The sequence below is a fragment of the Lissotriton vulgaris genome, chromosome 5 (genome assembly GCF_964263255.1).
Source record: "Lissotriton vulgaris chromosome 5, aLisVul1.2, whole genome shotgun sequence".
Classification (NCBI taxonomy): Eukaryota; Metazoa; Chordata; class Amphibia; order Caudata; family Salamandridae; genus Lissotriton; species Lissotriton vulgaris.
In genome coordinates, this window is record NC_141693.1 from 1073846354 (window position 1) to 1073859556 (window position 13203).

Below are 13203 nucleotides of genomic sequence, written 5' to 3' on the forward strand. Positions count from 1 at the left end.
CAAAATAGGTTTGTATAACACACTTTGACTTATGAGGATTCTCTGGACACTATTAACGTTTGATGGATTGTGAGCAAGAAATCCCTCCACTGGATGGGTTAATGCACTTAACCACTAGACTTGGCTATTGAAGACGGATTGTCTTGTCAGTTTGTTGTAGTCTGTCTTTCAGTTGCAAGACAAATAATTTTTTTGATTTTTCTATTATTGGGTTCAAACCCAAGCTAGCCCTTAAGTTTCCTTCAAATATCAGATCCAGAGAAATTTGCAAAGATGTCTTGACCGCCCTCTTAATAATAAACTTCACATGCTCCAATTCATTGATCATTTATTTCTTATTCCTTTACATTGTGCTACAGACATACATATAATCAATCCTCTAGTCATGGTTTACTTTAAAGTATTTTTATTTTTATTGAAATTAATGAAACTTTGCCTAGTGCTAGTACAGGTAAGTTTCAATTCTATTAAAGACATGGAGGCAAGGTTTATGCAGTCTTCCCTTGCTTTATTTTCAACGGCCGCCGTTTTTTAACACAGCGAACTACTGCTCCCATGAACACCAGGGAGTAGGACAAATATTTCAACAATAGTCCTTTGTCACTGTCCATTATCCAGCCTCCACTTGGTCTTAGTGTTTCCTCTTTCTCTTTCTTCATGCGAACAGCCTCTTTACAAACTTCATGCATCCTGTTTGGACCCATCATGTCCTGTAACAACAGGCAGCATCAGAACAAGTCCAAAATGCATCAGTCATCAGAGCAAAACACTAAGGGGTCGATTCCGGTTCGGGAAAAAAAACGTCCGTACGATTTGTATCCGGATAGTACGATCCATATTCCGTGAATCTGTCCGAATCGTCGCGATCCGTACGTATTGCAAGGTTGAAACCGTGAACCCATACGACTCATATACATACCGTACGACTCGTACACATGCCGTACGAGCCAACGAGTACGATCCGGACCGGGGTATGAGGAGACGATTCATACGGTCCACGTCAGGTAAGGGCGAGTCGTACCGAAAAGCACACAAACACATACACACCGTACGGTCTGTACACCCCACGATCGATCGTAGGGGTATGGTTCGTACACCTACGATCATGGGGTGTACGAACCATAACCCATGATCGTAGGTGTACAAACAGTACCCCTATGATCATGGGGGGTTCACACTGTACCCCTGTGATCATGGGGGGTACGCACCGTACCCGGGGGGGGGGGTGTTCCGTACCTGTTTCAGCACAAACTCTGGTTTTACGGCCGTTTTCAGCGCCCGTAGAAAAAGGGTCATAAGGTGCATACCCGACACACATCGTACTTGCTGGGTCGTAAAAACGAGCCGCGAACCGTACAGATGACGCATACAGCGGTTTCCGAGGGAGAATCGGACGGAGATTAGAGTCGTACGGTCTCTCTACGACCTGTACGGAGTACGGCTCCTGGTACGAATCGTACTTCGTCGTACGTACGGGGGACGTTGCAGGGTACGATTCGTACGGGAAAAACGCTCCGAACGGCTATTCGGAGCGTTTTTTCCCTAATCGGAATCGGCCCCTAAAGAGACATTGCTGAGCCACAGAAGGACATGAGTAATAAATAAACATACACCAAACATTCACATTGATCAACATTTCAATGGACCCCAAAAACCAGTACTTTCTCCAGAACGGGGAGGGTCCGCTTGTATAATGATCCCCGGGTGGGATATTCCTCACCTCCTTGTACTTAATAGAATTAAAACTTACCTGTACTATAGCTAGGCAAATTTTCAATCTATGTCAGGACCGGAAGCTCAGATTATGCCCGTTCAAAGCTTGTCCACCACCAGTTGAGCAACCCCCAACACTAATTTGAAATAGAACCTCTTAAAGGTCGAATCTGATGACCAGTCTGTCGCTTGCATACGATCTTCGAAACGCGCCCGAGCGAAAACGCTTTAGAGGCCATAGATCTTCTTGATGAATGGGCACCAAACTTCCTGGTGTCAATCCCCACCTCCTGCAGCACCAAACACACCTAAATGGCTATAGTTGTTGAGGAATCTGCCTTGTCTGGTTTCTGTAGAGCAATAAGCAGCTGTCTTTCACTGGGAGGGCAGACCTCCTCTGTCAAGTCTTCACATGCTCGGAGGTACTGCACCACGCACAATTTGGGGGTAGGAAATTACCCTTGTATGACATTTTGTCCTTCTACTGACGGTAAAGGAGACTACATCAAGATAGAACACTCTGGTCTAGATATTAAGGGCTTGTTCATCAGACACCCGCCTGCAAGAAACCAAGCATAGGAGGGTTGCCAATTTTGCCGAGAGTTATTTGCGTGACAGAAACCTATTCTGTTGCCAGGAAAGAAAACGATTCAATGCCCCTCAGTAGTCTACACACAATGGGTGTTCCCCCACCGGGCATCCCTGAATCGGAGTATGACCCACCGATATCGCCGAGCGTAAGGTATTAATAGACCAGTAAGCCAACCCTTCCTCCACTAGGCTCAATAGAAAATTGAGAATATGGACTACATCTACGCCCATGGGATCGACACTGTGTCACAAACACCAACTGCGCCATCTGTTCCAGGCAAAATGGTATCTTTTGGTTGTGCTATCTGCCCACCCTTGGATAACAAGGACTCAGCGTGCTCCGAAAGGACAAGTGACCAACAACACCTGAGATCCGCCAGGCCATCAGCTGCAGCGACCCTTCTACTACAGGCGGTGGGGGTTGAGGTCCAGATCCAGAAGAATTTGATGAAAGTGGGGGAGTCAGATTGGAAAATCTAAAGAAAGTACCAGAAGAACTGGAAACCACACTTGTGACCTCCAAAGTGGGGTGACTAACATCACCTCCTCCTGCAAGCAGAAGCTGACACTCACATGATCATGGGAAAGGGGGGAAATGCGTAGGCCTGCTCCTGCTGCTAGTCCCAGAAGAACGCATCCATCGCCTCCGCCAGCAGATCTGGTCTCCAACTGAAAAACCTCGGTAACTGATGATCCAGGCGTGACTCAAAAAGGTCGACTGAGCATGGTCCCCACCTCTCCATTAGCTGGCAGAACACCTGGTGATCCAAGTTCCACACGCTGGATTCTAGAGAATGATGAAAGTGTCAAACTGCTACCTCGTTCACTCGGCCCAAGAGATATTCTTCTATGACCGACACCTGATTGTCCAGGCAAAGTTCCATAACTACTTCTAAGCGGCGGGACCGGGTGCCACCTAGGTGGTTGATATACAGAACTGCTGAAATGTTGTTCATTTTGAGGAGATCACACAACAGTAGTCTGTCCTTTGTCCAGCACTGTACTGCAAACAAACCTGCCAGTAACTCCAGACAGTTGATGTGTAATGACTGTTCTTGTACTGACCAGACTCCACCGGTAGAAACAACTCCCATATCTGGTCCCCCAGCCAGTTTGGCTGGCGTCCGATTCTTTTACAATATCTGGGGTGGACCCGAAGATCAGTCACCCATTCCACAACTCCATGTGGGTAAGCCACAAAACCATATCCTCCTTCACTTTGAATAAGTCAGGCCCTTCCTGAGGTGATATGCTTTGAGCCACTGCAATGCGCGGTAGTGCAAGGGCCCTGGAAAGATGGCCTGAGTCGAGGAGGAGAGGAGGCCCACTAGGCAATCCAGTTGACACAACGAGGTGTGCGCCCTGGCCAACGCTTGGCGAAGTTCGTGCCTGATCTTCGCCATCTTTCGGGTAGGCTCAGAGTTGAAGAGTTTGAATCTATCATGAACCCTAGAAATGTTGCACTCTACACTGGGGAAAGAAGAGATTTCTTCTAGTTGATGACAAAACCTAACCCCTGCAGCAAGTTGATTGCTATTTGCAGATGACTGGTCAGGGTTTTGGGGTACTGGGCCATAATGAGCATGTTGTAGAGATAGACAATCATACAAATGCCTTGAGCCCTGAGGAACTCCACAGCCGTTTGGAGTAGCGGGGTGGAGCACCAGGGTGCTGAGGAACGCCCGAGAGGAAGCCAGTGGTAATCTCAAACACCTGATCACCCCATCCGAACTGCAGAAACGGACGGTGAGGGGGAAACACCAGGACGGTGAGGTACATGTCCTTCAGATGCAGACCGACCATCCAGTCAAGAGGCCTCAACACATCTCTGAGAAAGTGAATACCCTCCATTTTGAAATGGTGATAAACCACTCACTTGTTGAATTCTTTTAAGTTGATCACCGCCCTGCGACCCCGTCTGCCTTGTTAACCAGGAAGAGATTGCTGATGAACCCGTTGGGATGCTCTGTTGAAAGACGGATTGTCCCTTTCTGGAGAAGGGCCGAGATCTCCCCGCTTATCAGCTCTGCATCATGCTGAGAGAAAGAAATGGGCAAGGTACAGGTTACCTGACAGAGATGGCCATGGAACTCCACTTGAAAGCTCTGAACCATCTGCAGTAACAAAGCATCCATCGTGAGAGAGGTTCAAGCCGGGATGAACTGAGCCAAGCGACCTCCTACTCGTAGGCGTGACCTCTAAACTTCTGTCCTCTGGTGGGATAGAATGTATTGAAATGAGAGCCATCCTGGCATTGGCCATGTCTGGAGCCTTGCCCCCTGTCAGGGTTGGAATGGTAGGGGCGGCCGATCGAGCAACCCCTGCCACAACCGTACCCCTGGAAAACCAGAGGGGTAAAAACTCTGCGAATACTGGATTGTGCCTTATCCAAAGACATGAAGGTGTCTATAAACTTACTCAGTTCCTTCACGAATGGGTTGCTGAAGAGACCACCCTGGGCAACTGCTCTGGCCTCTAAAGAGGGTTGGAATAGTTGGGGCAGCCAGTCGAGCAGCCACTGCCACGACCGTCTACCTGGAAAACTCTGTGGGGTGAAATTGCTGCGAATATTGGATTGTGTGCTATCCAAAGACATGAAGGTGTCCACGAACGTACTCAGTTCCTTTACGAATGGGTCACTGAAAAGACCACCCAGGGCAACTGCTCCAGCCTCTGAAGAGGCGAGATCCCCCAACTTAGGGTCCACCTTTATTAACAGCGAGCGGCACCTCTCTGTGGAGAGTGCGCAGTGGGCATTCCGTAGTAACCCAATTGCCCGCTGCACTCAAACTGATAGGACCTCAGGAGAGATCAGGGCACCCGTTGCCTTGGATTCCTCAGCCATGCCTAGGATTTTGGTGACTGGCCCTATGGCGTCTAGGAGCTTGTCCTGGCAAGAATGCCAGGACCGATAAATACCCTTTTTAGGGTCCCTGATAAACTTGGCAAGGAAAGTTACCATTTTGGGGTCCATGTCTGAGGTGAGGGAGACTTTGTCCTCCAGACAGGGGCGGGGACACTTCACCCAATCGCGTTTACAAGCATATTTTTCCATTGGTTTCCAAAGACAGCTCACTATATTTTTGGCAACCTTCTCTGCCGTGACCCAGTCCGTAGACCTAGGGTGTACGATATTGTCTGGGTCCAGCATATCTTAAATGCCCTCTGGGGTGGGAGGGGGTGGGGAGCCATGGCCTGGAGGGGCCTGTGGCCTCGTCCGTATCTCCCAGAGAGTTCCCAGTGTCCTGTAGGTCTGAGGTGATGGTATGGGTGTCTGGGGACCATCCTGGGGGGCCAAAGGCATCTTGATGGGGGCCTGCGCTAGAAAGACCTGCTTCAGTTGCGCAACAGCATCGGCATCCAACCCAGGGTTGCACTGCGTCTTTGCAGGAGGGGGCCCATTGTGCAATGTCTAATGGCCTTCTGGGTGGTTGGATGAGGGTTTCAAACATTTGGCACACTCCCGCGCAATCTGCGAGGAGAGGCGCTATTCCAGCGGTTCCATGGCTGATTCACGGCTTTATATATGGAATCATCAACTGCCTGGTAAAAATCATCATCTCAAAACAGGAAGGACAGATCGTCCTCTTCCTGGTTCTGGTCCTGGTCTTGCATAGCTGCTAAATAACCCCTGAGACCAGCAGCCCCCCTTCAAGTGTCAGACACACTGGGTGTAGAGACTGTATGCAGAGCTTGGGTACATTTAAGCTGGGAGGGGGTCCAGACTACTATGGGTGATCCAGAGGCACACCATTTTCTGGGCAGAGCCCTGGGGACACTTACGCCCTGTGGGTTTTGAGGGCTTTGGTTTCCCAAGAAAATGCCCCACGCGGCGCTGCAGTCGCCAGTACTCCCAAGTAGGGCATCAAATGTAGAATAAAATACAGACCCCAGCGGGGTGTAACCAGTGGTAGCTGGTGACATTTAATAGTGGTGAGGCGTAAAAGTTTGGGTTGAGTGCCCTCTGGCGGGCAAGCGTACTAAGCGAGCCCAACCATCATAAAGTGGTTTTGGTGGGGTTCTCCTCTGTGAAAATTGTGAAAATACGTGAGCAAATGATGCATTTTCAAGCAAATTTGAGAAAGCAAGAAGGATAATAAATCTACTAGGAAAGTATAGTTATGATATCCTTTAGTAAAATATTTGTGACAGTGTACCCCCTAGTTCCGACACTCTTACCACTTATATTCTGAATGGGTGTAGGCTGTTACAAATTTGCAACTCTTGTTCTTTGAGCACTCCCCTAAGTCAGCCACACAACATTGATGAAAGTACCCCTCCTCTATTCAGAAATTGTTCCAGCACCACTGCAGCCTTCAATCATGGCAGACCAGATGAATAGTCCTTCATCCAGTGCCTGCCCACACACATCCCCATTCTCGAAATGGGCACAAGAGTGCTGATGGTAAATGGTCCTATCAGCAAACTCACCTCAGGCCCACTATGGAATATGCTCACCTGATCTTCTGTTCTACGTTTAATTGGGGGATTTGCATATTCACTTCACATTTGAGGCATCCAATGCCAGAGGGAAGCCTGAATAGGTGTTGAGTGCTTGCACAAATACCTTCATTAAAGGAAGGCCATTCTGCAACAGGGGACAGGAGAGTTTATTTTATGAATTTGTTTGTGGGACTTCTATAAACAGTTTTATACTATAGCACTTTGCAACATTTAATAAGACAGTACAATATAATGTAAAAAGACCATGAATAAAGAAACCAACAAAAACAGGAGATCTGAAAATAAAATAGGTGATGGTGAAAAGGATGGAAGTCAGTTAAGCATGCTGGTAAATAATAAAGCCACAGCAGGCTGAATCATCATGTTAGAACGATGATAACTACTAGACAGTGTCACACCTTTAGTTATCTTCCCGTTAAATAATAGAGACAGGTGGGCTTTGGTAGCTGCTACCAACAGTGTAGATTCTAAGCACATGAGTAGACAGTGATCTAGATAGTAAACAAGTTCTGTCACTGGTCTAAATAGCAAAGACATTCCTACTGCAATTAATCTAGATAGTAAATTCATTACTACTGCCAGTAACCTAGTTAGTAAACACAGGAGTACTGCCAATGATGTAGGAAGTTAACACGAGTACAGCCAATGATTCAGATTGGAAGTACAAAAGCACTACTGCCAGTAATACAGATGGTGCAGGTTAAATAATCTGGTATTAAAGGCACAGCACCGAAAGCAGCAAACATACAACCTGAAAAAAAAATAGGAACGCAAACAACATTTTAGTGTGTGCAGAGATGCAGATTAATGCTGATGGATGTGAGTAGCACCTGAGACTTTCTTCAAAGCACAAAGTTACAAATGAAACGGACCCTCGAGTGGCTGCAGAGTTAACGTCAGGCATTTGTAGCGATCAACCCCATCACAGAAGACACTGTGTTTGCTATACAATCTGCTAGTTGAAGATGCAGCAGATGGCCCCAGCAGGAAGATACAGGCAGCACACAGTTTATTTCCCACTTTATAAGTGTTGTTAGTGCAGTGAGTGTCCTAGCACGACCATTCAAGCTCGGTCTCAGTCAGATTTGTAGCACAGCTTTTTCTGCAGACACACATGTGAAAATCATAGCTTAGATGTTTGGAAATGAACACTTCTTAGAATGTAAATCTTCTGTATGGCCTCTAATGGCAGAAAGCTTACAGACCACTTTGAGGCAGAATGGTGCATGTACGCTGTGATCACACTACTCATTTGGCAACGCAGCCGCCTGATATCGTTTATGGGGGTTCTCTACTAGAAACACCACAAAGTCTCAGTCTCAGCCTATGAGCTGCTTGCTAACTTTTCCAATAAACAGGACCCAGCCTTTTATTTGTGTTTTTTTAAAAACATCCCTTTGCTTCTCCTCTTGAACTAGGCCTGCGAATATGCAAACTGCTTTTCCCACAGCCACAAGATTACAATTGAAATTGGCCCATTAAGGAAAAGGTTAATAGAACTGAAACAGGGAAAAAGTAGAGTTTGAGGCAAAACATCAGATGACTGCATGACAGCAGCGTAAAAATAAAACCAGGACTTTGATTGTCCGTGGAGCATCTACAATACCCAAACACTGCTGGTATCCATCGGACTCAAAACAAATGTAAAATTATCGAACACAGCCACACTCATAAGGACCAAAACATGGCTCCCACCAGTAGCTCCACAAAGCTCCCAACATCACAGGGCTGGGCAAGCAGCAGTCATACTGGGTTCTCTATCGCATGCACCCCGCCCTCGGACCCCTCTGGAGCTGCTTCCAACCAAAGGGCAGAATTCAGGTCCCTGGTACCAGCCATACTAAGCTGCAGATGATTACAGCCTATTAAAGTCCCTCCGAGGCCGGACTAACAAAAAGGGAGTTTTACAATCTATCTCCAACAGTGAACAGAGCAAGATTGAAGGATTGTCTCACCTGATTATAGACAACCGAGCTGATGACCTCACAGGCCTCAGGGCTGTGAGCTCATTGGCCCGGGAAAGTAGACGCAGTGCCAAAATTGGATGCGTCTTCGAAGCCAGGGTCATGTAACTTGGCACTCGTGATCACAGCAACAGAAGGCCCCCGCCCGGACCCAAACATGAACAGGTGTGTGTAAATTTTGTTTTTTTACTGATAATTAATAGAGTATGTTTTTGCTTTTGTAATTGCTGACCCAAGGGGGGGTGAAAGTAAAGGGGGCGTAGCCCCAACGCCCTCACTGAGAAATCGCCACTGGGTGTAACACTCAATAGGGTTCTACAAACCCATAAATGTCGTCACTCGGGAGACTGGGTACCGGCAAGGCTCTCTACCAGGCAGCGCTTGTCAGCACTCTCTCATTGGTGCTGACTCGCTCTGCCAAGAGAGAGGGCACAGCGCCCCCAAGCAGAGGAAGGACCACACTGCAGTTATGGGCACCATCGCGTAAGGCACGCAAACGCGTCCCGCGACACAGGGAATCTGCAAATGAAAGCAGGTGAAAAAAACAAAACACCAATAGCTCACAAATGATTACTAAACCTCCCCACAAGAAGAGAGTAATGAAGAAAACTACTTAACTTGGTGCTGAGCAGCGAAGAAAGAGGAAGACGAAACACTAAGGAGGGACCAAGGGGAGGCTGGACCATGGACAATGATGAAGGACTATTGTTGAAATGTTTGTCCTACTCCCTGGTGTTCATGAGACTAGTAGTTCATTTTGTTAAGGAAAAAGGCATAATCCGAGCCTCTGTTCCTGACATAGAATCATGTTTTGCAGGTTATAATGTTTCGGAGTAATGTTTGATATGTTTGTTGCTTGAGAGGTTGCTTCATGTAATTTGAAATAGAGGATATAAACAGTAGATGCCATATTATAATTTCAATTTCTAAAATTTGTATAGCTTTTAAATTGTAATACATTTAATATTTGTCAATATGTTATTTTTCCACAGGTATAGAAAAATTGTGACCAATAACTGTACAGATGGTCTCCGGGAGCAGTATTCAGCGAAACCCCACAAGTGTCCAGGCAAGGCTCCAAAGGGTCTACAAATGGTCACCTCTGATGGCAGACTTGCAGTGCAAAAGGGGCACAATGTCACCTTCATGGTTACTCTAGAAGAGGTATAATTTATTTTGCCTAGTTTTAAAATTGTAATTCTGCTATGACAACCAACTAATGTTAATTAAAGCAACATATAACTTACCTTGAGATTGCCGGATATTGCCAAATTAAAATACTGTAATAAAATCACAGCAATTACAAGACTTTGTTTAGTGGCATTAAATGGGAGAATGATGGAGAAACATGAATAGGTCAGGGATCATTAACAAACTCAACAGTACTAAAGATATAAAATCCTCCAGAATTAGAATCCCAATGCCTCCCTACAAAAATATTTGCCAATAATGGTCCAATATGTTAATCCCAATCCGCTAATAATTTATATTCTAAAAAATAGAACTTGAGAAGCAAAAACCACTTCCCTCCTCTTCAGTAGAGGCAACCCCTAACATTACTGAACCAGGGCACTCAAAGACCGCATTTGACCAAGAAACCTTATGAGAATTCTGGTGTAATTCAATTGTAGCCAGGTTGGATTCAACATTGAGGCCACTAATCCAAGGTCGAGAACCTGTTGGATAGTCTCATTGTATTCTTGACATCATTCTGCATAGAGCTGTTAAGACAAGGATTTTCTTATGATTTGCAACATTACTTTAGAATTGGCTATTAAAACAAGGCCCTCCAATTATCACTGTTGGAAAATTGAAGTGGTAAGATGGCTGCCAAACTATAACAATTTATGTCAACTAATATCAGTCACTGAATGCATAAATCACAATGTTATAGGAGGTAGAATACCATCCCATGTAGCAAGGATAACACTGACAGGGGTTAATTAATGAAGCATTGAGTAAGGGAAGTACCATTTTATGTCATCTTACATTCCTTGTGAATCAACCAACGCTATCACTTACTTTAGTCACATGCTGGTTGACAACCAAAAAAAAGACAGCATACAAACTATTTGTTACTTAACTGCTTAGTCAAGATTCTCATCAGCGACTCACACTTCTGCAATCTTCACTCTGCAAATCAAAACTTCTGGCTATATCAAAACCTATCTGTGCCACCTCAAACTTTTCATCATTTTACTTGCTTTGATCCCAATCTTTGGAACTCACTCCCATATAACATGCTCTCCATATCCTGCTTCTACATGGTTAGGATAGCTCCAAATAATTATCTTCTCAAACAAGGAGGAAAGTCAGAGTAATGCCTCATCACAACCCTGTCTTATACCATGTCTCTATCAACCAGGTCCCTACATACATATTGTTAGGATCTATTGATGTTTGTAATGTCTTGCATTACTGCAATGTTTTGTGCTGACCCACACTCACTGCCGCCCTTTTAATGATGTCCACCAAACTGTTTATGTTTGAGCTACGTATTACAAAACATGCTGTCATGTACAGCATTTCTTAAAGAAACACTTTTACTATGGAGTGAAAATAAATAAATACATTAATGTCAGTATCTAGCACTTAATTTAATTAACTGTATGTCAGAATGTAGTGTACTAAATATCACGCTATCAGAATGTCACAACAAAAATATTGAAAACCAACAATTGTGGCGATAAGTATAGATTTGTTATTCTTAACTCCACATCAACAAACCTTACACCTATCTATTCATAGCTGTATATACTTAGCATGTCGAGATTTTTGTTTGTTACAAACCAGATTAATGATAATGTTTACCATGGCATTATGATGCCACTTCCAGGAATTCTGAGTACATATTTCTGATTACATGTGTTGTGGTTGCTGCAGGGACCAGCTGAGACATTATTTTGTCAAAGGCGTAGTTATCAATTGTACAGCATGTACAGTCGAACTGAGACCGAGGGGTCTTGTGGTGTCTTGGGCGCTAGGCCCCAATGCTGGATAAATGACTGCACAGACACACTGGGTAGGGTACTGTCTGTAACCAGCCCAGGGCACGTCCACCCAGCCCTTTTTATTAGCAGGGTAACCTGACTGGTAATGCCTGTGATGGGTGGGTGTAAAGTGGGGTTACAGCACAAGGCTGAACATCAGAACGTGTCTAGCTGGACACTAGAGGGCCTGATGGGCCCACTGCACTACTGTTACAGCTACCTTCTGTTACCAAACAAGGGGATAATGCCCCATTTTATTTGCTTCCACTAGGGCCAATATCGAGGGCAGGAATGCTTGTAGTGGGCTACAGGCGTTTTCCTAAAAGGGTGGAAGGGAGGGGGTGGGTTTTGCACGTTTTGGGGGCCGTTTTTGTCACTGTGGGTCAGTTTCGCAGCAATATCGACTCCCAGTAACAAAAGCAGCAGTGCTTCACACTTGCACACACACAAACCCCCCCACACACACTTGGGGAGTGGGCGCTACTCAGTCAAAATTGCTATGCTGCTTTGAGTTTGTAGTTCAGCCCTGCCGATATCGTGCTAGTTGTGTCACTGTCAGCAGTTTGTGATTTGGAGGAAATTGAAACAAAGCCCTCCCCGATCCCAATGGTTGAGCAATAGTTTTCTTCCAGGTGGGCCGATGGAGTGCAATTTCATTGCTTGTTCTTTGTCCCTGCACCATCCTCTTTCTTTTCAGTACATTGAGGCCAATGGTACAGTGATATTTTCGTTACTGCTCGCAGATCCTTTGGGACAAACAATGTCCTTTGGAAATTTCAAAGACTGTACTCCGTGTTTCTAACAGACTATTCAGAACAATAGCTATTCTTTTTCTTCATTCATGTGTGTCCTTGAAAATTGAAACAAGTGGGTTCTAATTTTCATAATTGAAGCTCTCTGTAAATCCATCTGTTACAGTATATTTCAATTTAATGCGGTGAACACGCAATGTAGTGCTGCTTTTTGATGTTCGTATGTGTACTGACGGAGCCACCTGGCCCGTCCACACACGCACGCACACACGCACGCACGCACACACACCCCGAGGGCGGGCTCGCCCTAGGGTACAAATAAAGGGGCGCGAGACCGCTCGTGGTCTTCGGCCCATAGTAGCAGTGAGAGTCTGTGTCAGTCATTAAAGTGTGATTAGGCCCTAATTAGCGGCATAGGTATTCCTGCTCCCCCAGGTGACACGAGTCACCACACTGGCGATGAGGCGGGTCTGCCCAACACCTCGCCCCCGCGGATGCTCGCCGGCTTCTTAGCCTCGCATCTGCGGTGCTCGCGCCCTGTGCACTGGAGCTGGTGCGGCCCGAAGATCATCGCGTGTGCCCACCCCGCTGTTTGCCTGCACCCGTCCGGAGTCCTGGCCGGCACCATCTGCCAAAGGAGGGAGCTGCATTCCGCTCTCTGCGCTCCCCGGCCCGACCGTAGCACCTGGACCGGCACCGAGGTGAGGCCTCCCTGTGTGGAGGCGTTCA

At 46.2% G+C, this 13203-nt stretch overlaps 1 protein-coding gene across 1 annotated transcript in view; it reads left to right on the forward strand.

The window, feature by feature from the left end:
* Nucleotides 1-13203, forward strand: part of SORCS3 (sortilin related VPS10 domain containing receptor 3) — a 1546015-nt gene that overhangs the window by 1191102 nt on the left and 341710 nt on the right. Inside the window, exon 21 of the mRNA XM_086919577.1 lies at nucleotides 9725-9896. Within this exon, the coding sequence (XP_086775703.1) occupies nucleotides 9725-9896 (172 nt within the window). The remainder of the gene's footprint in view (nucleotides 1-9724; nucleotides 9897-13203) is intronic.